This window comes from Calonectris borealis, chromosome 7 (genome assembly GCF_964195595.1).
Source record: "Calonectris borealis chromosome 7, bCalBor7.hap1.2, whole genome shotgun sequence".
NCBI lineage: Eukaryota > Metazoa > Chordata > Aves > Procellariiformes > Procellariidae > Calonectris > Calonectris borealis.
The window spans coordinates 6,903,590-6,929,963 of NC_134318.1; the positions used below are offsets into that span (position 1 = coordinate 6,903,590).

Here is a 26,374-nt window from a genome sequence, read left to right on the forward strand (position 1 = left end):
CTAAGAAGCCACTGTGGGAGGCGTGTTATCGCACTCTTCTTTGCAAGACACAGCAGGAGAGCTCAGTGCTTACACAGGGCCTTTGCCCCCTGCCAGTCAGCACAGCTTCATTCGGAGCCTCCTGAGCCTCTGCTATCCCCCCCATCAGGAGCCAGGGCTCTTAGGTAATTCCCAAACGGGACCCGGACTGAATCAGCCAGGCAGAAAGCCACCCCGAACAGCAATTTTGACCAGACTAAACAAGCAACCTTTACTCTGGTGCTAAAGCCACCTTGCCTAGGTAGGGCTCAGCGTGCCTCTCTTATCTCAGGAGTGCACACAAAGTGTTGACGAGGCGCCCCGACTTTCTAACCGGCAGTCAGCTACTAGCTTAGGAACACAAAAACAACCCAGCTTTGTGAAGAATATTTGAAGTGGGGGTTAAATAAGACTGTCTGAAACAGGAGAGCTATTTCAGCAGGCAGGGTGTTTTTCTTCTGGGAACCGAAGGACGGGGGTAAGGAAGGACTAGCATCGAGCTAGTGGGTGCCACCCCCATCCGTCCTCATTTCGGGCACCGAGACCGCCCGTGTTAGCCCAGGTTTCCCTGGAGCTTCGCCAATTCCAGTTGAGTTGGGGTTATTCGGCCTGGAGAAGAGAAGGCTCCGGGGAGACCTTATTGTGGCCTTTCAGTACTTAAAGGGGGCTTATAAAAAAGATCACGGCAAACTTTTTAGCAGGGCCTGTTGCAACAGGACAAGGGGGAATGGTTTTAAACTAAAAGTGGATAGATTTAGACTAAATATAAGGAAGAAATTGTTTACAATGGGGGTGGTAAGACATTGGCACAGGTTGCCCAGAGAGGTGGTAGATGCCCCATCCTTGGAAACGTTCAAGGTCAGGTTGGATGGGGCTTCGAGCAACCTGGTCTAGTTGAAGATGTCCCTGCCTATGGCAGGGGGGTTGGACTAGATGACCTTTAAAGGTCCCTTCCAACCCAAACTATTCAGTGATTCTGTGATTTGGGGACTTTTTCTTCCTCTCAAGTACGGAACATATAATATCTGGCCAGCAGCTTCCTGACAAATTGTCACCATGACATAACTTTTCCGGTTTAGCCGTACTGCCTGCTAGCTCTCTCACTTAAAAATGGAATTAAAAAAAATAAAATGGCTTCAAGAGTTCAAGCACTGGCCGTCTGCCATCAACGATGGGAGTGTTTTCAAGAGTGGGAAACCCCGAAGGGCAGCTCAGCCTGTTGAGGCCAGGTCCAGCTCACAGACCTGAAGACCAACTGCAGTGAAGAGAAACCTCGCCCTGAGGATGCAAACTGCAGCAGCCTGCCGTCTGCCTACCACCTTCCGCTTTTGCTGAGCTTCTGCTCAAATTTGGGGTTTTTCCTGAAGATAAACCTCCCAGATAAGGTGTCAGATGAGGCTTCTCAGGAAGAACCATGGCTTGTCCGTAGTCACATACAGCTGAGTCACTTTGCTGTGGCTGGGAAAGAAGGGAGCCTTCCCGGCATAAATTGGATTTTTAGCCCCATTTTCTGGGAGGCACATGCTCTGCATAGAGAAAGTGGGTAGGAAGAGCCTGTCCTCCCTCAGGCTGGAAAGCTGCAGCCGAGCAAGGGACTCTCCTGCAGCAAAACACATGACTCACTTTCCAGGGGCTGGCGTCCAGGAGCACTGCCTTCCCTACCAACCAGTTGGACCGGGCTGGCACCCAAGCCCGGCTGGCTCCAGAAATCCTGATGCTTGGTTTTGTCATGCCTACGGCACATAAATTCCTTCCACCATCGCCTCGCCCTCCTCGAGCCAAATTCTTCACTTTGCATAAGCGGCGCACACGAGGCATCTCTGTTTGGCAATCTCGGGAGGCCAGCCAGAGGCCCCTGCAGGCTCTGGTTTTGCAGCCTGCCGCAGCCAGCTCTGCAGGAAAAGTGCTCTTATTGCAAAAAAAAAAAAAAAAAAAAAAAAAAAAAGAGGCATTTTCTACAGCAGCCTGGCTTTTGGACCATTTTGCATTTCCACTCAGACTGCAGCAAGCCGTCGGAGAGGAAGCAAAGCCAGCCACAAATTACAGCCTGGCAGCCTCGGGAAGAGCCTTGGACATGTTTGAAGTTTGTTCCAGCCCAAGCAGGAACAGCCTCCCCATGACTCACAAATGGTTTGGCTTGCGGGTCCCGGCTGGACTAGAGACAGACTCCCCACAGCACGCCCCCCTTCCTCGCCACTAACAGGCTGCAGAGAAGTAGCTCCCGCTCTGACGCACTTCTCAAAACAGGAGGCATCAGAGCATTTTCCGAACGGGAAGGCGATGCTGCAGGGACTGCATCCGAGGGCAAAGCTGCAGCTTGATGACACTGGGAGGGGACAGGGTGGAAGAGCAGGGTGTCCCCTCCCTCCTGGTACTGGTGCTCGTCAGCCCCCGTGCTGGGCTGCTCCAGCTCCCTAACACAGCAAAAACTCCCTGACCCGCAGAACCAGATGGTTCTTTACTGGATTAGTGGCCTGAATCAGCCCAGGGTGCAGAGAGCACCATGCGATGAGCCGGCCGGGCCGTGGGAGCGAGACGGCAGCAACCCTACACTTCTCCGGCCTCTCAGCCCCTCACACCAGCACAACCAGCCGCACCCTCTGCCCGGCCCAGTGACCAATATGGCTTTAGGAGTGATCTGTTCCTCTCCCCAGGCAGTTTTTCGCCTGGATCCAGTTCGCTGTCTGAACGCTTGCGGCAGCACGGGGTGAAAGCAGTTGAGGACCATCCCCTTTTGGCAGCTGCACCGCAGCAGAGCTCTCAATTAACACTGGCATGATCGCGGGCCATACTCTTTCCCACGTTCAGCTCAGCCACAACTTAATTATCAGAAGGGGTCACATCAAGTGCACTGGATTTTGCAAGCAAAAAATAACGTAAAGCCTCCAATCACTGCAGCTAATTCTCATTTCAGTATTTCCTTTGTCAGCTGTCACAAGTTTTACATTGTAGTTACAAGCTGCATTTTGTTTCAAGGTTTCTTCAGCATTTTAGGTACTGCTTACTGGGATTAGACCCCTGTTCCAAGGCTGGCCATATCCCAGGGCAACTGTTACTTCAAACCAAGTAGATCAACACAAAGAGTCAGCAGCCATAAATGCTTTGCCCTCATGAACCAGGATTTCTGACCAGCGCAGAGTTGCCAGAAAAGCAGATGATTCCTCCTAGATACAGGGGAATCAACAGTGCAGCAGCAGCATCTCGAAAAGCCCATGCTTTAAAGGATATGCACAAAGATGCAAAATCCCATTCCTGCTCTCATTGTGTCATCTTTTCAGGGTTGTAAGCAGTAAGAAAGCAGCCAGACAAACCTCTGAAACAACCTTTGAAGGAGAAACAGCTTTCTTTTTATAAACGGAAAGGAGAATTAAGTCGTATGTTTTTCTGTAAATCCTACTTCCCTCAAAAAAAAAAAAAAAAACAACAACATTAGAAATATACATCTAGGTTACCCAGGAAGAAAATAAAGGAAAATTAATAATGGAGTTAAAAATATATATCAGAAATTCCAAGAAAATAAAGTCTGACGAAGCAAAAGAGGAGGAGGATTTTAGGGCACCTTTGGTTCCCGCTCATGCTACAACAGAGAAAAAGCTCCCCAGCAGCCCCCAGGAAGCAGTACCCTTTTTCTTCCCCAGCTTGTCTATAAAGATTCAAAGCAGATGGCTCGGGCTGCTTACTGGGAGCTGAGATCCTCTCCAATAAGAGGAGCAGGCTTGATGCTCTTTAGGGTTTCTGCAGTAAAAGATAGGAATGAGCAGAAGAGCGCCCTTACCTATTGCTGCCCATCACTGCTCTCCCTCCCTCAGTCACACTGTGCTCTTGCATTGGAGCTCACCACCGCTTTCTAGAGCAGCCAGGTCTTCGCAGGCTCATCTATCCCACAGAAGAGCCACTTTCCAGAAGGTGTTTTTAATGTATCACTTCTATCAAAAAAACCAATAGAAAACCCACAATCTTTTAAAAACCATCCCAGCCCATTTTTAAGAGCTGGCCCCTCTCAGAAAGGATGGCATTGCAAAAATAAGCAGGTTTTTAGTTTGGGTCTTCAAAGCCTAGCGGGGGGAAAATCACCACACCCAGCCCTGGCTGACATACCCTGGCAAGCTGCTGGGGCATTCACGGGTGGTGTTGGGTCACGCGACCGAAGACCACCGCTCTGTCAGCTTCCCAAAGGAGACTCCACTCCCAGGGAGTTCTGCTTGCACCCCGGTGCCAAGCAGGGCATGCATTTTCCAAAGCAAATATCAAACGGCACAGACAGGCCTTGCCATTAACGTGGGTGGGGATAGCGAGTGTACGGGTGGGGACCCCATGTGTGTGGGGTCTCTCTTTCGCTGTAATTTTTGGTGTGGAGTGGAGGCCCTTGGGCAGAGCAAGCGCTACCGCCACATGGCTCTGTCCCCAGGGAACAAAACTGAGCATTGCTCAGGTGTCACAGCGCAAAGTCTGATATTCCTCTTTTCCGTGCATTCACTCCGAGGTAAAAAGCAACACATTCCCCATCCTCATCTTCCACCTCCTCCTCCTTTACCTGACCATTGCCTTTGGGCTCATTTCAGCTCTCAACACAGGACCGGCAACTCCAAATGCCACCGCCTTGCTTTTAGCACTGCCAGACAGAAATGGGCAAAACTTGCCTGCCAAAACCAAAAACCTTTTACAAAATATGGGGCTGAGTTCCTTTTATTTGCTTTCTGCTTTGCAGGTTTTCAAGGATTATACTTGGAAGCTCTAAGGGTTTTTTCAGCAGTGCAGGCTATTTCAATCCAGCCCTTTCACAGCAGATGGAAAAATCTGCTTTGACTTGATTCAGCTCACACGGAAGTGATTAGGTAATCACGGGACTCCGGGAGCCATGGCTTTAAGAAAAAGCACAAAGGCTTTGCAGAAAAAATAAGAGTTGGCAGGGGACAAAATGCTCCAAGGGCTCCTGTAAGGAACCAGACTGAAGACACCCGTCCCCCATACTTTCTTCATACAATTTCCTCCACTGTTGAAATACTTGCTTTCTCTTCCCTCATTAACCAAAGCAAAAGAGAAGGCACTGAAGGGAACAGATTATTTAGGGAAGAAGGTACAAAACAGAAGAATTTGGACTGGAAGTAAAAGCCCAAGTAAGCTGCCCTCAAAAATTTGGATGAGCAAATAGGGTGTTAGCTGGTGTGTAGGGAAAGGAGTGGGAATAGATCGGGGAGATCGTATAGTCCGAGATCTTAATAAGCAGCCCCAGAAGTCAGATCCCAGAAGGGATCACACAGGGACCGCTGCTTGCCTGCTCGCCGGTCACTCTGCTGTTGCAAAGTCTGCAGTCCCTTTTCTAGGTCACAAACTCAGGAGGCATCAGGCAGCACCTCTCCACATGTGATCTTGCACCAGCTGTGCGCTCGCTGTCCAGGACATTTAAGCCAGGCAGTGGATTTCAATGAAGTTTGCAACAGCAGCTAACCGCTGGCCAAAACTGGCACGAGTTTGGATTAATCAAAGTCACAAGGACACAGCGGGGGAAGTGGCGAGTTCAGCTACTGTGGCTTCCACCGCAAGGTCTTTCATCATCTTATGGTCACCAGTGGCACACAACCCACACCCAGAGTCGTGGGCACCTGAATAGTTGCCCTCTGCCCTCTTGTACAAAAGGCTAAAAATACAGTCAGAGACTCAATCTCCCTCTTCCATTGTCCCTGCTGAGTCTGGGATTTAAATGGTTGGGAGCAAGCTGCCCACTGCAGTGTTCATCCCTTGCTTGCTCCAAGTCTGACAGAGAGCTGACCCATGTCAAACTTCCTGAGCCTCTTTTACTGTTTCTTCATCTTCCAGTTTCATAGAGCAAAAGCGTGTTTCACACCAGGAAAAAAAGCCAGCTGGATTGCAGCACGAGAAGGGCAGACAGCTACAATTCAACACCTTTGGATTTCACAGGAGAATTCAGTAGCACCTTTCCCTGCTAGCAACCTCCCCTTCTGTGTCCTTCCCACCATTGACCCAACAGCAGCTGGGGAAACATTTGAGCATCTCCTCAAAACAGCAAACGCAGGGCAATAGAGATGTTTTATGGATTCCATGGGCAGTGCTGTGACTAATGGAGTATTGCCAGCCTGCAGCCTGGTTTTCCATGGCGATCACAATTTCCATGATCATCACCTGATGTGTGTCTTTGAGACTTGCTCTTCACCTCTTCCCAGAAATGAACTGCTTCAGTAAAGGCTTATTTTAATCCTCAATTGGTAAATCACAGACCTGAGAAAAGTCAGCACCACATACCCACACAAGCTCAGCTACAGCCAGGAAACAGCTAGATCAAAACTCACCGTTCTGCTGAGCTTTGTTTGCCATGGTGAACGTCAGAGAAGAAACAAAAGCCCTCTTATCCTTCCCGAGGGAAGGGCAGCGCGGCGTAGGAGTTAGCTCTCAACCCTGGGCACTGTGATCCAGCCAGCTGCAGAACAAAAGCATGGCTGAGCCCATAGAAAAGAGAAAAATGCAAGAAACCGCTCTGTAAAGAACAGCAAATGTCATTCCTGGCTTAACACACTGGGTCAAATCCACCACTTGTGGAAGGACACAGAGAGAAACTGACCCAGAAGATCTCAGGAGCCTGCCACTAACCTGATGCAAAAGAATCTCCCCATTCCCAGTTCCCTTCATTAGGCCACGCTGCAGCTGCCCTTTAAAACCTACCCAACAGCTGCTTCCCCTCAGGTTGTAATTTTTTTGTTCAGCTGCGGCTGATCTCTCTCTGTGCTCCTTTAGTTGGACAAGGTTCAGAGCCATGTTCTGTCCTTGCTAACAGATCTGCAAATGAGAGTTAATTAACCCTGAGAGGTTTGGAAACTGTTTTTCCATAAAAATGAGGATTGTCAGGTTTGAGCTGCTCCTATTTCACAGGGAAGCTTAGAAAGCAAACAGGTTTTGCTCTTACTTGGTTTTCCTGATGCTGCCTGGGGCAATCAGAAGATATGTGGAATTTATAGTGATTTCTAACAAAAGTGTCTGGGTTTCCCCATAATCTTTTCCTAGCTTGCTCTGAACAGCCGGTCCGATGACAGGCTCCCTACCGGCGGGTCAAAATTTTCTCTTGCTGCACTCAAAGACCATCATGTAGTGGTGGTTCCTCCTATAGGTGTCCACACAAAGCAGATGATCTCCAAGGTGGACCTGGTCCTTCTCTCTCTCTGAGACCTATGGGCTTTACACCAGGAGGGTCCTGCCCCCGTCCCTCATTCCACAACACGCTCTTCAAATGAGACCCACCGCATCCAGAGCTGCCAAGGTGGAGAAGCGTGTCTCACCCTTGCAGGCTGCCAGGACGCAGCGGTGCCATTTCCTAGAGGTGGATCTTCCAGAGGTCCAGCTACAGGGCTTGGCTGACCCTATGGACATGCCAGTGAAGTCCCCTGGCTTCTGGGCAGATACTGGTTCTCTGTTCTTTATCTGCTCTGGTACTTTTGTTTCAGCTTCTTCACTGGAAAGGCCCTTCCCTGTTGTGAGCAAGGCTTCAAAGGTCCTGGTACCCTTATTGTGTGTTAAGTAGCAAGGATCTGGTTATCAGCAAGCCAGACAAGGTTTTCAGGCAGAGATGTAATCTTCCTTTTGTAAGCAGACCGACAAGACTACAGCGTGACTACTAGGGGATTGTCAGAAGCCACCGTCTGCCCTTCTGCAAACAGTGGCTGAGCCCCAGGAAGAATTAAAACACCCCCTCCAAAAAAAACTGGCAGTCAAGCAAACTAGTAGCAGTCACGCGCAAGAGCGAGCTCCGATCCTTCAGCCAGTGGCTGGGGAATCTCAAACCTGAAAGGTGTTTTAGAATAGGATGAATGTATGTCTGTCCAGACAGGGCTAGATCAGGTTTCTGGGTCCACAGTGATGTTCAGAGTGAAAGTATATGCCTGAACTGATGCTGGAAGGGGCTGCCCTGCTGCCTCTTGCACCCTGGCCATGCGCTCCTGCCACTTCCCTATCTAGGGACAGAGTGACCCTGAATGGACCTGATCAGCTCCTGATCCAACTAGAAACTCACCCTGCAAAGGAAAAGCAATAAAAGATAAGTTTTCAGGCTCACGTTGCTGCAGGTGACACAAAAGAAGGGAGGGGGAACATGTGCCAGGGACAGAGAGAGAGCACAGGACGGTCTCTTCCCTGCCTTAGGTGGATTTAAGCACATCATGAAATAGCAGGGCAATAGAAAATATGAGATACAAATGACACATTAGGTAAGGAAATAAACTGCACTAATAAACCTCATTGATGAGAGCACTCAGCTTGAGGACCCTCTTCCAGCCTAAGGTTTCTTAAAGGTTTCATTAACATTTGGGAACATTTTGATAAAACCACACCGTCTCACAAACGTCTTGACACCAAGGGTTTGGCTAAGAAATTGGTAAGTCGCCATAGCCAGAATTTATTTTCATACTCTTAAGACCACCTCAAGATGTTCTCGGTGAGGAGCAGAAGAGGACACCCTGCAGCAGAGAGCATCCCTGGCACTCACTTTGGTGTGTGCCTGTGCCTCCGTATTACACCACCAGTTTTAAGAGGAGTTAGTTAGCAGCTAACCCACCTCATAGCAAAGCTACATGTTCTAGTTTTATAGCACAGGCTTCAGAGAAGCATGGAGAAAGCTTGGTGCAACCTTGCAAATCCCGTTGCAAACACCTGCTCTGCTGTGGAAACTTCCTGAGCAAAACCCAGCAGGCAACATGGCACCCAAAAACCTGAGTCACCCCTGGGGTTTTCTCAGTGCTGAGTACTTCTCAGTAAAAGGCAGTTCTTACTTCCTTCTTTCGGAGGGGAGAAAATGGTACAAGTCACTCTTGCAGACATTTCCCCTCCCGCTAATGCTCAGAGTGGGTAACTGATGCCGTTTAGCACAATCAGCTCCTTTTTGCAGGGGGTTTCTCTTCATACGAGGCTGATCCGAAAGAAAAGCCTGCTATCAGTCTGGGTCAGTCTCCCAGCCGTGAACATCAGGCAAAAGGAGCTTTATTTGGCTGATCCTAAATAAAGTTCCCTGCCTTGAATGGTGTGTTGGGAGAGCGGGGTGCTCAGACAGGGGGTTTTCCGCGTTTGTAGAGAGCAGGGAGACCCGGGTTTTACCCAGCTGAGGATACTGCTGACCTTACTAAGATGCTGACAGGTACCTGATGGCATTTTTTTCACTGCAGTGCAGCTCCAAAGCCAATGGCACCGGTACAAATACGCTTGCAGTCTACATGTGATCCCCCCGCTCTTCTCACTCACCTTTTTTCTCTGTGCCAGAGACTTAAAAAGCCAAACCAGAAAGCACAAGGCTTCCTGCTCACCTGGGAAAGCAGCAGACTGGCCTTGCTGGCTGTTCCCGGGATGGGGACATGAGAGGCATTTTCTACTGATATCACTATTTTAAGGTTTGCCAGCCTCTCTTCTCGCCAGACGTCCCCCTGGCTCAGCTGCTCTCATCATGTCAAAGTGAATCTTTGCATTGCAGGTTTGGAAAGTGTTTGCGATGATTAAAAATAAACTAACTTCTTTTTTTCGCCGTCAGCAGTTTTAGAGAAGCAGAATTGAAAAAGGAACAGAAAATGCGGAGCGTTTGAAGATCTTGCACATGATGGGTGCGGGGGCTGCAGGAGGCAGTGAGGGAAGGATGCGCAGAGGTCATTCAAAAGCACGTTGGCTGTGAACACTGAGTTTCCTACTGAGGTCCCATCCTAATTATGTCCGCTTGTTTAAAGCATACCTGCTGGGGGAGGGAAAAAAAAATCAACTGAAAATCTTTCCGGGGAACTCAAATGATGGGATTTGCTGGGGCTGCACGAGCCAGTTTGCCTACAAAGGGCTGCTAAAAAACCAAACACAAGAAAGCAGCCGTCACCACAGATACTGGGTAGAAACTGGCCCAGCATCAGTTCACTGTGGACAGCAGCGACTCCTTCCTCCGGTCATCTGCTGAGCAGAGGATGGCCTGAATAACCGCCCATGGGAAAGCGGTGTTGCGCCGGATGGCGAGCACGCTGCTGCTGTTTCCCTTGCAGAGACCTTGGCCTGCTGCCCCTGCAGCAAATAATTAGTTTCTTTAACGGACCCAGGCCCAGATGTTGTTAGTGAGTCAGGCCTAGCCTCCGGCAAACGCTCCCGGTTTATGGATCGCCCTTTCCATGCTGTTTGCTGGCTGTCATCTCCCCCAGCCCCTGGGTCCTGTCAACAGGGCTGCTGTTTGGGCTTGCTGCCCTCTTCTACTTCGTGGGCAATTTGCTTTTTCTTCTTCGATGGCAATGCAGGCAGCACCTCCCCCTCGAAAGCTGACATACCAGAGCCGTGCATCCTGGCGTCGGGTCCATCGCTCTGAAACACTCCCCTGAGGGGCTCTGCCAGCAAGGAGAAGCATTAAAATTAAGAGAGAGGCTCCCGGTGGCAGCAGAGATGCTCAAGAGAGGAACGGGCACTGCGGGGGAAAGGCAAGGTTGGGCAGGGAGCGGGCAGGAGCCGGAGGCTTTTTGCTTCACCCGAAAAAGAGAGGAACCGAAAAAGCAGATGTGGGCGCTGGCCACGCTCGCTTTCCCCCTCCAGCTTGCAGGACCAGGAGGCACGGCCCCTCCTGGGAGAGGAACCCCCCCAAAGCCGGCCCTGAGGCAGCACCCGCTCCCAGTAAGGAGCTGCGGCTGGGAGACTGGGCACCAGTTGGCAAATTACTGGTGTGCGGCGTGCCGCCGCCAGGTGGCGCCAAGAGCCCGCGGCGGGCGGCGGGCGGCGGGCGGCGGGCGGCGGGCGGCGGGCGGCGGGCGGCGGGCGGCGGGCGGCGGGCGGCGGTTCCGGTTACCTGAAAGATGGTGTTAAAGCACTTCGTTCCAAAGTCTGGCTTTTTTATAGTCTTTGGTATGGGACCTATCAGCGGCAGAAAGGGTGAAACACCCCGTGTATAGTTACGTGGGGAGAGGTTTCCGGATAGGTGGGGTTTGTGTTTAATTATTGAAAGATCATTAAAAAAAAAGAACTGGAAAAGTTTCAGCTAATAGTTCTGCATTCTGATAAGCAGGCTAGCCTTGGCAAAGAGGGTGAAAACACCCTTGCGAAGTTTATGTGGGAAGGTCATCCAGGAGAAAACGTCCAAGGACGGGTGGATCAGTGATTGAAAATGGCATCCGGCCCTTGGAAGAAAAAAAAGATTTTCGCATTGATGCCTTCCTCATATCAGCCCACAGCCAGTGAGCTCTTAGAGCTGTCCTTAAAGCACCCGAGAGTGCTTTTCTTGAGAAGGTCATGTATAGGTTATGGGTAGGCACAGTGCACTCAGCTGGAAAACGGGGCTCTTCTTCGGCTCTTCTCTTTTCCCTGGGGGCACAAGTAGCCTTAGTGCTCTGGGATGCCTGTGCGTGCACCCACATGCACACTGCTCCCAGCTCCGGGGGTGATACACCCACACCCTGGCACTGAGACAAGCCTTCTCCCTCTTCAGAGGCGGATCTTGGCTGGCCAGTTCGGGCTCTGCGCTAGGACCGGTGCTGTAAGTTTGAGCATTCATGTGGCTTTACATTCCCCACCCCTTTCACTAGAGGAACTCTAGGGCGAGAGGAGGCAGTGACCTTCTTCTGACATGGGTCCTGACCCTAGGCCAGCTCATGCAGCCGTAGGAAGTCCTCAGCCCAGCCCCAGCTGGGAGCAGGTCCCATCAGCAGTTGCCTCCCTGTCCCCAGGCTGGAAATCCTGCCATTTGCAGGTGCCTGTGCAGTCCTGTCCCCTGAAACCACTGCACCCAAGTCCCTTTGGCTGCTGGAGAATGATGTTTCCCGGCTGTGTTTGCAAAAGGTCCTCGTGCGAAAGGAAATCGGGGTGTTTGCGACTCTCATTTTGCAGCTGGCAGGTCGGTCCCCCTGCCACGCACCATCACCTCTCCAAGGAACATGCTGAAAAGCAGCTCACCACGGCACGGGCACCTGGCCATGAAAAGCAGAAGGGAGGCTGCCAACAGGTTTCCAACTTTCTGGGGAGCAAGAAATAAATCCGAAATAAGTCCCTGCAGATTCAGCCTTGAAACGAAGCCAGGGCACCTTCTCCATCTCATAACCTCGGACAACAGGCGTCCTTCCACTTTCTCTCATTTCCAAGCCACATCACGACCTCCTGGGAAATAAAATCATGAAGTGCCTCCGGGGGAAGCACCAAAGCGGAGGAAAACTGGATTTCCTTTGCACCGCAGCTTCCAGACGATTTCCAGGTGCCCCGTCACCATGTCCTGGTGCCAGATGTCACCAGACGGTGCTTGAAGGGATGTGGCTACAGAGTTTCACAACACCTAATCCGCAGGGAAATTTCTAAGCAGACGTTGCCCCAGCTCTAACAGAGCAAAGACCAGTGAAGGCTTTTTTAAATCAGAGTCCAACCTGGTCACGCCACATCATCAGCTTGGACTGAGGGCGGAAAATGAGCGTCAGATGCCTTTATTCCCCGAAAACCCAGAGCATCCTCGTTGCTATAGCGACACGTCCCCCTTGCCTTGCTCCTGATGTCATTCTGGGGACCACTCCCCTGCCTCCTCCCGCACAACAGGCGTGTGCGTGCACACGCGTGTGCAACACTGGGAGCGAGGAGAACAGTCTCTGTTATCCCTGGGGAAAGAGGAGTGGGTGACAAAGGGAATGTGATCCCGCAGCTAGTGAAGACGGAGGAAACACAACCCTCTGCCTCTCCCGTCTCCTCGCTCGGCAGTTTGCAGGGAGGAGAAGGCATTTTGTTCCTCCCTGTGCCAGCTTTATTTATTGATGAAGCGTGAAGGTGATCTCCATCCAGAGCTCCGCGTGTGCGTGCAAAGCAGGCAGGGAGGGCACCCCGCGGCTCGGGTGGGTGGGCTTCAGCCCAGGCTGCACCCCACGGTGCAGCTGCGTGGGGAAGGGTCCCTCCTCTGCTCCTGCCACCCCCCCGGACAACCGCAGAAGCATCCTACACAGGCAGTGACACCCTGCTAGCGTGGGTGTCCTGCTCCCCACCGGCCTCTCTGCCCTCATCTCAAGGTTATTTACATATTAGGGATGTATTTTCACCGAGATCTCCTCTGCCCACAAAAATCCGAGGCAGAATTCCCTGTTTCAATTGAAATAACAAGCAAGGAGCTTAAAAATGTTTCAAAATCCCACGAAACTCCTGTGGTGTGCGGCCAGCCAGACTTATCCGCTCTTTTTGACGTGATTAACCTGACAGCCTACACAGGCCTGATCCTGCAAGCCCTGGTTTTGCCTCATTTAGGCAGAGTTTGCAAGACGCTGCCCTTCACCCTGGCTCCATCGGCAATGTTGCAGGAGCCAGAGCCGCGGCAGGAGTGTACCAGAGTTGCCGTGCCCGTCTGCAGCCGGATTGCAGAGTTACCGGCTGTGGGATGCCCGCTACAACCAGAAAAAGCAGAAGGATGTATGGACGGATGGAGTCTATACCATAAACATCACACCCAGGCTTTCCTGTGCTGATGGTTGTATACAAACCATGCCACCAGCCCCACGCGCCTCCAAGCAACACCGGGCAGGTCCGCAACACCCGCCACGTTAATATATGTCTTTACATATATATGAGTACACACGCATATAGGTTTGCACACACCCACTGTTGCTGCAAGCACGGTGCTGGCACTCCGCGCATTAACCTGAACATGTTACCTTCGCTAATAGGAAGCCACTAACGAGCTATGCAGGTCATCGCACATGAATGCCAAGAAAACCTGCATTTTTTGCCTATGCCACATGCGTAGCAGGAAAACTATGCCAGGAATGCAAAAGAGGGCTGAAACTTTTTATGGGGACTACTTTTTCGGATCTCTCTCTGCATGCAAAGCCAGATGTCTTTCAGCTCCTCGGTGTCTAACGTTACACAGCTCTGAGGGAGCTGTATGAATTTCTGTACATAAGCCAGAATAGCCATTTCTATACGATTTAATGCTCCAGACCCTAATCCTGCCTTGTGGGGACAGTGACAGCCAGTGTCCCCCGAAGCTCCCGGTCCACTCCCAATAAGATGCTCTGACTCCCTGCCCTCCCGGGACACACCGTGGTATATGCTTACCAGCACAGCACACCGTGGTGTTCGGCCATCGCGTGGTGCGAACCCACCCATGGCTCCTGTATGGGGAGAAAACGGAGTTCAGTACTTTGGGGAGAAAGGTGCTGGCCCTGGAGCCAGTTTTGTCCAGGGATAAGGAGAAGGAGCCTTCCCGCGCCTGTAAGACGGTCACAGAGAAGATGGAGCCAGGTTCCTCAGGTGGTGGGAGGGTGAAAGCTAGGACAGGAGAAGTTCGGAGTGGATATAAGGAGAAATGTTTTCCCCACGAGAACAGGCTGCCTGGAGAGGTTGTGCTGGCTCCTCCTTGGAGGTTTGCAGGATTAAGCCCTGACCACCCCGGTGTGACCCCGCTTTGAGCGGGAGGTTGGACAGGAGCCTGCGACCCAAATCGCCCCAGGCTGCCCGGGAGGGGACTCCCCTTGGTGGGGCACTTTCCCGGGGTGTCTGTGCGCTCCCAGCCCCCCATTCCCCCCCACACCCCCTCGCGCCCAGGCGGCCCCTTCCAGCCCGGGGCGATCCCAGGGCTGGGGCCGGCGACTCCCGGTTTCCAGCCCCGGCGTGCCGGGGAGGCGGCGGGCAGGGCAGGCAGCGGGCAGGGCAGGCAGCGGGCAGGCAGCGGGCAGGGCAGGCAGCGGGGAGGCTGGCCCGGGGACCCTGCCCGGCTCCGCCCCGGGACCCGCGTCCAGGCGCCGGGACCGCTCCCCCCCGCCGCCACCCCGGGAGGGAGGAAGGAAGGAAGGAAGGAGGGAGGGAAGAGGGGAGGGAGGGAAGGAGGGAAGGAGGGAGGGAGGATGACAGCGCCGTGAAGAAAAGCAGGGGACCCGCAGCCCACCCTCCTCCCGCACGGCAGGACCAGGCGAGCTCGCCCCGCGGAGCGGCCGCCGCCGGGTAGGTGCAGCGGGGGCCGGGACCGATGGGGCTGGAGCCGGAGCGCAACCAGGGGCTGGAGCCGGAGCGCAACCGGGGGCCGGGAGCGATGGGCAGCGGAAGCCCCGGGAGCGGAGTCCCCGGGAGCGGGAGCCTCGAGCCACCCCGGGGCGGGAGGGGGATGGCGGCGGGGGTCGGGCCTTTCTCTCCCGGCGCGGAGTTGCGGGAAGTTGGGCGTGCGAAGAGGGGCCACCGCCCCGACTCCCCCCACATCCCCCCGGGGCAGCGGGAGCGGGGCCGGGCCCGTGGCGGCGGGGCGCGGGGAGGCCGGGGGCTCCGCGGCCGCATCCCCCCGCGGGGGCGGCCCCGGGCTCCGCCGGCTCCTTTGTGCTCCCTCCGGCCTCGGCCGCTCCTTTGTCTCCGTGCGGGGCCCCCCGCCGCCCGCTCCCGCAGCGGGGCAGCGCCGGCGATGCCTCCCCGCCGGCGGGGCAGCCGGGTCCCAGCGCCCTGCCCGGGGAGAGAAAGTCCTCTCGGCACAGGACCGCCCCAGCAGCTCGCTCCCTTTCTTTCTTTCGGGGTAAAAAAGAGGAAAAAAAAAATAAATGAAATAAGGGCGAGCTCTCCAGCTGCGACCCTGAGCTTCCGTCCAAAGCGAAGCGCGTCTGGGTCGAGAAAAGGAGACTTTCTCACAGCCATCCCGGAGTTGCATCATCCGGCCTGTCAGCCCCTACCAGGAAGCACTGGAAAGTTGTCCTCAGCCCTTCCCCTCCTGCCCCAGGGCCGCTGGGGCACCCTGGCCCTCGGCCGGCTCCTGGCCACCGGGACCCAGCGGCTTTTCTACCGGAGCTGGGGCATGGCCATCCCACCGGCACCTTACGGGCCCCAGGCACCCAGATGGGACCTGGCTGGCGTGGGGTTACCTGGGGGGGAAAGGGCCGCCCGGGCAGAGTCCCCACTCAGCGCCTGCGGGGATTTTGGCAGCCGCTCCCTGCCACGTTTGCGGGAGCTGCCCGCACCCCGCAACATTTGCACCGCAGATCCTGAACCTGGCTTCGGTCCCCGGGGGAAAGCGTCTCCTTTTCCACGGTCAACGATTTATGTCAGGATAGGGATTTAACTCTGTGATTTTCCCACATTTACCAAGTTGCTTCGGTGTAGGACTCATTTTCACACCCCTGGTCTCCCTGCACTGCCAGGACCGGCACAAGGTCTGCATTTTCCCAAGGGCAGCAGGGATTCACTATTCCCCCAGTGAACATGTCTCGCCACCAGTCCCTCCCGGAGGTCCCCGGAGGGCTACAGACGCCTGTCTTGGGGTGAAAGGGGAGCGGAGCGGGACACAGAGCGAGTGGTGTCCCTGTTTTTTAGGGTGGGTTTGGCAGAGGAGCTTCCAGGCTGGAGCGGTGGGGAGAAGGAGCACAGGGCGGTGGGAGGGACCGCGGACTCTGCGCCCCAGAGAAAGGGCTCATTGAAGCAGGAACGGGCATTTGCGGTTCCCAGCGCGGCCGGGGGGCGATGGCACGCACAGCGGCCAGCATTGTGCCGCCGGTGCTGAGCAAAGGGAGCCGGGCGGTCCTCTTGCCTGTCTTGGTGGTCTGCTCCCCGGACCCCCTTGCCACCCGGCAGGTTGGCGTGTTTGGCCGCACACCTTTGCTGCAGGTGGTGCTGCAAAAGCCACCCCACCAGCATCTGTGGTTTCCAGCAAGTTGGTTTCGAGGTTATAGGCTTGTTAGCCAGCTCAGCGGGTCCCCGCTGGCTCCTGGTCTGGATCAAATCAGGGCAACGCAGCCTGGTGTGCCTGCAGATGCGCGGTTTTACCCCTCTGCCCAACACTCATGTCTCTGAAAGTCCCATCGCATTCACCAGGGGCTCAGGCGGCGGCAGCAGCTCTTCTCTCTCCTGGGTCAGGAGAAAACACCTCTCTTTGGACACCAGCCAAGGTGAGGGAGAGCAAAGACCAGCTCTTTGGCCACGAAGCCGGGGCTGGTCCTGTCACTGGCATTACTGTGCCCGACAGCAGGCTCTAAATCCCTTCTGGGGAGCGCTTTTTGGGACACAAGGAGCAAGGACAGCTCGTCTGGGTCATCCCAGAGCTCAGTGTGCCTCCTCGGGTGGATAATAAATAGTGGATGGAAGACGACCTCATGCACCTGGAATTTGAGAGGACATGCAATGAAAAACAAGTCATTTAAGCAGTGCTTGGTTGTACCAGTGCTGCTGCTGCTGCTGCTCCTGCTCCTGAGCATAATCTCCCGTCTCTACCCTCACCTGCGTGCTTCAGCACCCGGGGGTGGCTTTGCCCTGGGTGCCCAGTTAAGAGGAGAGCAGAGGACCAAGCCAAGGCGGGTTGAAGGACCGAGGGGCAGAGCCAGGAAGGGAATGAGGAGAGGAGAAACAAGCTTGGCTCTAGCCTTATCTTGAGGGATCGAACACATGGAGGAGCAAACCCCTGGCCATGTCCCCAGGGGATTGCTCGAGCCAGGGGCAGCACCTCTGCCCTTCCCGTCCCCCCCGAGGGACGCGGCCCCTGCTCACGCCGGGGTCTCTCTGTGCGGCGGCGGGACGGGACGGGGCTGCCCCAGGCACCAGCGCCCTGTCCCCGCCCGAGCCAGAAGGATTTTGCATTCCCAACTTTCTCCTCTGATGGGCAGTTTCCAGGCTTCAATTTGACGAGACTTGGGGCTATTCTAGGCAACTTTATAAACATCGTAGGAGGTGACTTTTTTTTTTCCTTCCCCCTTTTTTAGCTTGAATACACATGTTTTTAAGCAAAAAATACCTGCCCGGGCAGCCTCCTTAGCTGCGCCGGGAGGCAAACCGAAGCGGTGCCGCGCTTGTGCCATGCCTTGGAGAAGAGCCAGGGACAGGATGAAAATTGCTGGGAGATGAAAGGGAAGAGGGAAGCGTCAGTGGCGCGTTTCCCAAGGCCAGCCTCGGGAGGAAGTCGGGAGCGGAAACAGTTGATAGAGTAAATACAGAGGGAGCTCAGGGTGCTTTTTTTTCCCCCCCAGGTTGCAGACAAAGAGCAGCGGGGAGAGCAGATAAGCCTGTGCGCCTTCTCTCTTTGTTGTTCCGCCTCTGTGTTTTGCTGGCTCGCGCTGCCGCTGTTAATCTGATGAAGCAAAGCATCGCGGAGGGAATTACTCCGGGGGCAGCGAGCTCAGCCACAGGTCCCCACAGGCTCCCCTCTCCCGGGAGCCGGGCAGGGATGCACGGGAGCTGGATGGACAGAGGGATCTCGGGCAGGGAGGGAGCTTGCAAATAGGTGCTTCACCGCCGTTCCTCGTCGGGGAGCTCAGTTGTTGCCTGTTGAGTCACCGGAGGAAAATGTGACTTCATCCAGTCGCACCTCTCGCTGGCTTCCCCCGCCAGCCCGCAGGCGTCTTTCCTTTCCTGGATCCCACCGGGTAGGTGTTCGGGGCAGCCAGAGGAGGGGGATGAGAGCCCCAAGGCTTCGTGAAAGACCCTCCCTTTCCCAGCTCTCTGCCTGGGGAGGCCGAAAACCCCCTCTCCTCTCTCCCGGGGCAGGCGAAACGCCCTGCAGAAGGGTGGCGAGGGCATCCCTTCCCTCCTCCCTCTGGCCGCGGGGCCTTGCCGTCCCTGCCCTGGGGCTGCGCTGCTCTTCTCACCCCACCTACAGCACCCGTGGGAGCACCCATCCGACCAGCGAGCGCTGCAGCAGACTTGAATAATTTGGCATCTCCAAGTTCTTCCCTCCATCCTTCCCTCTTGCTGCGGTGGGGTTAAGTTAACTTGCTAGTAGTGGCGGATATCCACGTGAGCAGCTTTGCATGGGAACAAAACCCCCGCCACCGCTCAAAAGAAAAAGCCCCTTTGCTTGCTTTGACTCGGCTGGGAAATCCGCAAAGCCTTTTATCATCTCGACAGTGGGAATTGTAGCCGTCCTTGCTGAAATGAAAAGCATTTCCAGCCTGAGGGATGGGAAAAGGCAGGGAGCAGCGCCGGGGGAGTTCCCCCGAGCCGCGTGTGCCGCTTTCCGGGGTGGCTCAGTGTAGCGCCCGTGGAAATTATTCCGCCTTGCTTTGAGATGTGCGGAGTAAGAAGAGAGCGTTGGCCAGCTGCTGCCTGCCACCGCTGGAGATGATGTCTGTCTGTCCGTCTGCTCACACTGGTGGGCACGCATCCCCTGGGAGCGGGCGCTGGTGGTAGCAGCATCCCGTCGGCTCTCCTCGCAGCAGCGGGGAGCCATCCCTGCGCCCTCCCGCACCTCCCGGCCCGGCGGAGCCCCGGCGGGCGGCCGGAGGGGAGCACGCGGGGCGCACAGAGCCCCTCTGTTCCCGCTCACAAAGGGACGCTTGTGGCTTGCTCGCTGCCCCGGCCGGGCTGCGCATCGTGGGCCCCAGCGAGGAAGAGCTTTAGGATGCTGAGCAGCCTCGCCGGGTCACCCCGTGTGTCCCCCAGCCCCGAGGCTCAGCCCTGCAAGGGCCCCCGTGCTTGTCACTGCCGTCCTGCGGGTCCCAGGCAGGACATTTGCAGCCGGCTGTTTATTTAACGAATTATGTCTGCCCTGAGCCTGTGAATCGGGGTTTTTGCCAGCGCTGCTGGAAATGGCTCTCTGTGTCATCCCTGTGAATAATTCCTGGTCTGTGCATCATTTGTGGTCTGGGGACATTAGAGGGGGAAAACCCCGGGCTGGCTTTGCCCAGGGATTTTGTTTGAGCAAGCGGTTGCATGCCATCCCCTCTGTGTGCATGCTCCGGGCAGGGAGGGGACCGTCCCCCGCGCCGGGGAGGCGAGGGCAGGGATGCTGACCGCCGCCGCCGCTCCCCGGGATGCCGCAAACCCAAAAGTCCTTTGCAACAGCAAAGCCGGCAGCTCTACCGGGCGCTGAGAGACGCGGCCGCACGCCGAAGGCTTTGCATATTTTATTTCTTCTCTCGGTTGCTCAAATACTCCGACAAGTCCTGTCGTCACGGGGGCACCGAGCGGGACCGAGGAGGGGGGACTCGCGGTGAAAGGCACCTGCCCCGGCTGCTGGCCTGTCCCCGCGGAGCGGCGTGCTGACAAACCGAACTAACAGGGCTGTTAAACACACACACAAACCCGTGCGGGGGGATGTCGGTGCCGCTCGCTGCAGGGGCAAGGAGGGAGCCGGGGGGGCTCGGGAGCCGCCGGGGCTCTCCGGGGTCCCTGCATCCCACCGAAGCCCCGGGTTCCTGGGTGCGTGGGGGTGGCTGTCTCTTTTTAGCAGCTTTTGCTGGGAAGGAGTCGGCGCAAAGCCAAGCTCCGGGAGCAGAGCGGTTTGCTCAAGCCGGGAAACTCCTGGTCCTCTCGCAGAGAGGGCTGGGGACCCGGCAGGCTGGGATGCTGTCCTGGCCGCGGGGCACGTCCCTCTCCTCCTGCCCACGCTCCTCCTGTCCCCCCTTCCCAGCGGGAGTGGCATACAGTGAGCAACACCAAAAAAAGCACATTTTGGCCACGAACGGCGTTGAGGAGGTTTGGGCGTGATGCAATGCCTGGCAGGGTTTCCCCGCTCCACACCCTGCCGAGGGCTGCGGGTGCCGCGGCTCAGCCGGGGCATCTCCCCTCCGGCAAACCCCGGTGACCCCCAAAGGACGGGGCGCTGCCGGGGTCCCCCCCTTCACCCCTGAAAGCAGGGCTACCGGGGTCACGCTGGCGGGAGCCAGACCAAAGCTAAATAGACTTTCCCTGAGTCATCGAAAGTCTGGCCAAGAAAGCGGGATGAGCAAACGGCATCACCCACGCGGCCGGCCGGACGCCGGGCGTACGACCCCGTGCCCCGGGGTCCCAAATGGTGGCTTTGGCCCTCAAAATCTCCACCGTGTCCCACTTGGGCCGTGGGTTTGGTGCAACTCAGAGCGGCTCCTGCCATCACCCCGATTTCGTCGGCGCTGGCAGGAGGAGGAGGAGGAAGAGGAAGAGGGCTGCGGGGGGGGTCTTTTCTGCTGGGGGGGGATGCTGAGTTTCCTGGCGGGTTTTGCATCCTGCACCGAGCGGCTGCACCGTCATTTGGGTTTGTTTTTTTTTTTTCTTTTTGGAAAAAGCCCCCAGGAGCATTTTCCGCCCCGAGCCGGGACTGGCGGCGGCGGCAGCAGCGTTTTCCAGCCCCCTGTTGTTCCTGGAAACCCTCTGTGTTTCATTTTCGTGGCTGAGCGGCCGCCGCCGCCGTGCCACGGGAAGGCGGAAGCCGGGCGGCCCCACGCCGGGGCCCTATGGCGGAGCCTACAACCCTCCCCAAAAGTAGCTCTTTCCGGAGGCTGGGAGCCGCGATGCCCCGTGGATGGGGATGAGGAGCTGCTCTCGCACCTGGGTGGGCCCTCGCTGCCGTCAGCAGGTTTTTGGCCGGCGGGGAGCAGGCAGCTGTCGGGGCGGAGGGGATTGGGTTTCAGGGCTGGCAGGGGCGGCCGGCGGAGGCGCGGGAAAGGGGTCCTGTCGGGCAGACGTATTTCGGGAAGGAGGGGAAGCAGCCGATGGGAGCTTTGGGCAGCTGGGAGGGATGGGAGCGGTAGGGAGGAAACACCCCACCCCCCCCCCCCCGGCTTTTTACTGCTCTTGTCAAGACCCTGTTGGTCGTCTCTTGTGGGAAGGGTCAGCCGCCGACCCCCGCAGAGAGCCACCACCGCGCTGACCCTCCTTCTCCCCGCAGGCAGGGCCGCCGCGGGCAGCGCCGGCGGGGCGGAGGGTGCCGGGCGGCTAGCCCAGGACACCTCCCCGGCGGGCAGGGGGGCCATGTGCGTCCCCCCCACGGAGATCCGACGCGCTTTGCCCCAGGATTTCTGGGAGCTTCTGCACTGCCTGAAGATGAGGAGCAAGTACGCCGTCCTGCTGGTCTTCGTCGTCGGCCTCGTCATCATCGAGAAGGAGAACAATTTCATCTCCAGGTAGGGAGCGGGTACCTAAGCCACCCCACGCTTTTAACCCTTTCTCTCCCCCCCATCCCGAGCTCCTGTGCTCCCCGCCCCCCGAAACACCCCGCCGGGACACGGGGGTGGTCCCGCTCCCCTCCAGGCTGGGCTGGGTCTCCCCGCAGGGTGTCGGACAAGCTGAAGCAGTCCCCGCAGGCGCTGGCGGAGGCCAACGGCACGGAGGCCAGCCCGGCGCCGGCCGAGAACGGCTCGCTGGCCTCCCTGCGAGAGCTGGACGCCGCCTTCTCCCAGCTGAGGTCTCACCTGCGCAACGTCACCCTGCAGCTGGCGGGCGACGGGGACCCCGGGCCGCGGCGGCACGTCCTGCTGATGGCCACCACCCGCACCGGCTCCTCCTTCGTGGGGGAGTTCTTCAACCAGCAAGGCAGCATCTTCTACCTCTTCGAGCCCCTCTGGCACATCGAGAGGACGGTGACCTTCGAGCCGGGGGGAGCCAACGCGGTGGGCTCGGCCCTGGTCTACCGGGATGTCCTCAAGCAGCTCTTCCTCTGCGACCTCTACATCTTGGAGAGCTTCATCTCGCCGGCACCCGAGGGCCACCTGACGCCCTTCATGTTTCGGCGAGGCTCGAGCCGCTCTCTCTGCGAGGAGCCTGTCTGCACGCCCAGCGCCAAGAAGGTCTTCGAGAAGTACCACTGCAAGAACCGCCGCTGCGGCCCCCTCAACATCACCCTGGCCGCCGAGGCGTGCCGCCGCAAGCAGCACGTGGCCCTGAAGACGGTGCGTATCCGGCAGCTGGAGTTCCTGCAGCCGCTGGTGGAGGACCCCCGGCTGGACGTGCGCATCATCCAGCTGGTGCGGGACCCCCGGGCCGTCCTGGCCTCTCGCATGGTGGCCTTCTCCGGCAAGTACGAGACCTGGAAAAAATGGGCAGCCGAAGGGGAGGCTCCCCTCCGCGAGGAGGAGGTGCAGCGGCTGCGGGGGAACTGCGAGAGCATCCGTCTGTCGGCCGAGCTGGGGCTGCGGCGGCCGGGCTGGCTGCGGGATCGCTACATGCTGGTACGCTACGAGGACGTGGCGCGGGCGCCCTTGCAGAAGGCGGAGGAGATGTACCGCTTCGCCGGGCTCCCCCTCACCCCCCAGGTGGAGGAGTGGATCGGCAAAAACACCCAGGCTCCCCGCGACGGCAGCGGCGTCTATTCCACCCGTAAAAACTCCTCCGAGCAGTTCGAGAAGTGGCGGTTCAGCATCCCCTTCAAGCTGGCGCAGGTGGTGCAGGATGCCTGCGCCCCGGCCATGCGCCTCTTCGGCTACAAGCTGGCCGGCAGCCCTGCCGCGCTGGCTAACCGCTCCTTCAGCCTGCTGGAGGAGGCACAGCCCGCCTGGGTCACGTAACGGCGGGGGGGGCACGGCGGCGGGGGTGAACGAGGGGCTGCGGCCGCGCTCCCGGCCGACCCGGAGGAGATCTGGGGGTCCCCGCTCCCGGAGATGCTCCTTGCTGCTGTCGGATGGAAAGCGGCAGCCCCGGGAGCCAGAGCATCCCAGCGGAGCCGACCTCGGGGTCCCGCAGAGCCTGAATTACACAATTTCTTCGAGAACGGGGAAATCGCAAGGTTGAGGGGCGGCGGGGAGTTCGGTGCTGGGGCCACCTCCCCGTCTTGGGGGCTGCACCAAGGAAGAGGAGGGTAAGCGGAGGGTGATGGGGCCGAACGCCTCCGCATTGTCCCCGCAGCTAGGACGAGGCAAGGACGAGACCCCCGCAGTGCCAGCAAGGACCCGGACCCCAGAGGCCTTACTGGTTTAGTGCCTTCATACGCCAGCACAGACTGGGAACCGCCCCGGAGGCGTGCCGGGGCAGGACTCGCCCGTGGAGCGCCGGCCGGCACGCGGGCTGCAATGAAATGAGGCGACTTTGTGGTTTGGTGCTCTTCAAAGTTGGTTTGGGGGGTTTGGGGTTTGTTTTTTCCCTTTTTTTTTTCTTTTCCTCTGTGTATTTACATACCAGTGTCGCCAGGCGAATTTATTTATTTATTACGTGATGAAGAGGGGGAGGCAGTCAAGGAGCTAAGCCCAAAAACCGGAGCAGCACAACGAATTTGTGTGCAAAGAAAGAGAGAGACAGCCAGAGCCGAGGCGGCGGAGGTCGGATTTGGGCCGGAGACCACCACGTGCCCCCGGGAGAGCCCCTGGGGACCGCCGGACTGTAACCCCCCCCCCGACCTCCGGCGGAGCGCGGCCGGTGCCGGGGCTGCACTCGCCTCGCGCGAGGGTGACTGCGAACCTCGGCGCCTGCTGCGAGGTGGTCGGACTTATTTAATTAAAAACAAAAATACAACGGCTCGGAGTCCAAAGCATCTCCTGTCTCCTCGGTATTCGTGCGTGTCCCCTGCCCGGGGGGAGCCCCAGAAATATTTGCCGGCGGGTGACGGAGACCTGGGGTTCAGTAGGGGCACGGGGAGTTTCGGGGTGTTTGCCACGTGCAGACGTTCAGCCTGGTGCTGAGCTGTCCCCTCCAATTCACGTTTAATGAATTAAAACGCCTATTTTCAGCCTGCTTTGCAGCACATCCCTTTACTCCCCCTGTATTTTGGGTTATGGCGGCCACCCGAGGGAGAAGCCAGGCATTTCGGTGGAGGGTAGCGGTTGTCTCCGCCTAAGACTTGCTGGGGAGCCCCGAGGGGTCCCCGCTGCCCCCCGGGCACGGCCAGCAGCCCCACGTCGCCTCTCCCCAGCCAGAGCTGTTAGCTGAAAGCAAAAATAAATAAGTAAAATCAGGCGGCGGCGGCGGCTGGCCGCAGCTGGGCTGCGTTTCTGCCGGCGGAGGGCAGCCGGGAGGAATGCACCAGGGCTCCGGTGTCGAGCCACGGCTGGGGCGAGCTCACAAAAGCCGCGTTTTTGACCCAAGAGGGAGAACAGAGGCGGCATTGAGGAGCGCGGGGCCGGCCGGCGGGGAGCAGCCATGCCGGAGCCCTGGGCGCTCGCCGTGCCGGCTGGAGAGTTTTTCCGAGCGCGGTCGCTTCTCGCCGGGGAGCATCTGGCCTCAAGGTGCGGAGCCAGGGTGCTCGACGCCAGCCGGCTGGGGAGAGGGTGCAAAAGTGGGTTTTTTCTTTGCATTGAGCAGTGTGGGCCATACCCTCCTCGCATGCAGGCCATGGAGAGCCGTCAGCCCCCTCCCTGTCTCGCAGGCATCGCAAGCGGCCCTGGGTTTGCCGAGTGAATCGGGTTTTGTTCGGAGGCTTCCCAGCGGGAAAGCGGCGGGGTCGCCGAGGTCGGCCGGGTACCCCGCAGCTGCGCGCTGGGAAAAGCCCGCGGAGCTCGGCCGGCACGAGGGGGAACGCGGCCGGACCCAGGGCAACGGTTACAGGCGAACGCCTCTCCTGTGCTTCTGCAAAAGTACCCGTTAGGCTGGCTTTTGCAAAGCAAAGAAACTTAATTAATTGTTGCTTTGCAAAAGAGCACGAAGGGTAAATAGCTGCTCGGGTAAATAGCTGCTCGGCTGTAGGAGCCGGGAAGGGGACGTCAGAGGGGTGCCCAGCATCCCCCCCCATCCCACCCTGCACGGAGGAGCCTCGGGGCTTGGGCAAAGCAAGGTCTAGGGGGGAAGGACAGACAAATAAAGGGAAATACAACGCCAGCGGCGAGGGACGGGGGAACCGAGCTGAGCTGAGGCCGGAGGGGACGGCGAAAACCGCCCGTTCTCACCTGCGCTGCCTGCCCGGCCTCAGCCCCGGCTGGCTCCAGCCTGTCACTTCGAGCTAAGCAAGAGCATTTCTTCCTGGACACCCTCCAGCCTCCCATCAAAAATGTCACAGGACAGAAAGAAAACGCGCTCCCGACCCATGCAGATTTCCGCAGGGGCTAATTGCTCCCATTAAACCCCCGTAGCCATGACTCCCGCCCAGTGCCAGACGCATTGGGAAGCCACGAGGAACACGCGGCTCCTTTCGAGACCGCAGCAGCTGAATTCTCTCTGTGCCAACCAGGGGGGAGGTTTGTCCCCTCAGGAGGGGCATCTCCTGCTCACCCTGCCCTGGCCGCTGCCAGGCCTTGCTCCGGTCCTTCCCTTTAAGGGAAAGGCACGGATTTGGGAGAAAAAGCATGCATTGGGAAAGCCACAGCAAGAGGCAATGCCTTAGAGCAAGGAAGGACCGGTGTTCGGACCAGCCACGCAGGAAGCCCGTGGCAGGGACCACAACGGCTGCAGCTTTACCCTTCCTCCATCCACACCAATGCCAAAAAAAAAACCCAGCCTCTTTTCAAGGGATTCAAGGTTTCAGAAATAAAACAGCTCCCGAAAGGATCAGCTTTGCCTTAAAACAAGCAAAGGAATAAAAGAAACCCCTCCACACTCCCACCCCTTTGCTTCCCCAACCCAAGGCTGCTCCCATCCCTTCTATAACCTGCCCTGCGCCCGCTCAGCCCGCCACAGCTCTATTTTGGGGGAAATTCAGGTGATTTGTGGTGATGCTTATTGTCACCAGAGAGACATTTTCTGCAAGTAGCCCAGAGCAGTGAGGGGACACGTGTCCCGTGGGGACACCAGCCGAAGCCTGCTTCTCCTCGGGGTTATTGCAGGTGACGTGAGATGATGCAGCACCAGTGAGAGCTTTGATAAATTA

The 26,374-nt window shown here is 57.2% G+C and overlaps 1 protein-coding gene across 1 annotated transcript; it reads left to right on the plus strand.

The window, feature by feature from the left end:
• The first annotated feature begins 14,852 nt into the window (after positions 1-14,852).
• Positions 14,853-24,099, plus strand: CHST3 (carbohydrate sulfotransferase 3). The gene is made up of 3 exons (XM_075154164.1): positions 14,853-14,928; positions 21,536-21,770; positions 21,920-24,099. The coding sequence occupies exons 2-3, from the start codon at positions 21,619-21,621 to the stop codon at positions 23,148-23,150; spliced, it is 1,383 nt and encodes a 460-aa protein (XP_075010265.1). The 5' UTR covers positions 14,853-14,928; positions 21,536-21,618; the 3' UTR covers positions 23,151-24,099.
• Positions 24,100-26,374: the final 2,275 nt, after the last annotated feature.

What these genes read in the sequence shown, in the direction of transcription:
- CHST3 (XM_075154164.1), top strand. Translation starts at nt 21,619, where the DNA reads ATGTGCGTCCCCCCCACGGAGATCCGACGCGCTTTGCCCCAGGATTTC. An exon ending in GAGAACAATTTCATCTCCAG is followed by an intron (nt 21,771 to 21,919) that starts GTAGGGAGCGGG and finishes GTCTCCCCGCAG; the next exon opens with GGTGTCGGACAAGCTGAAGC.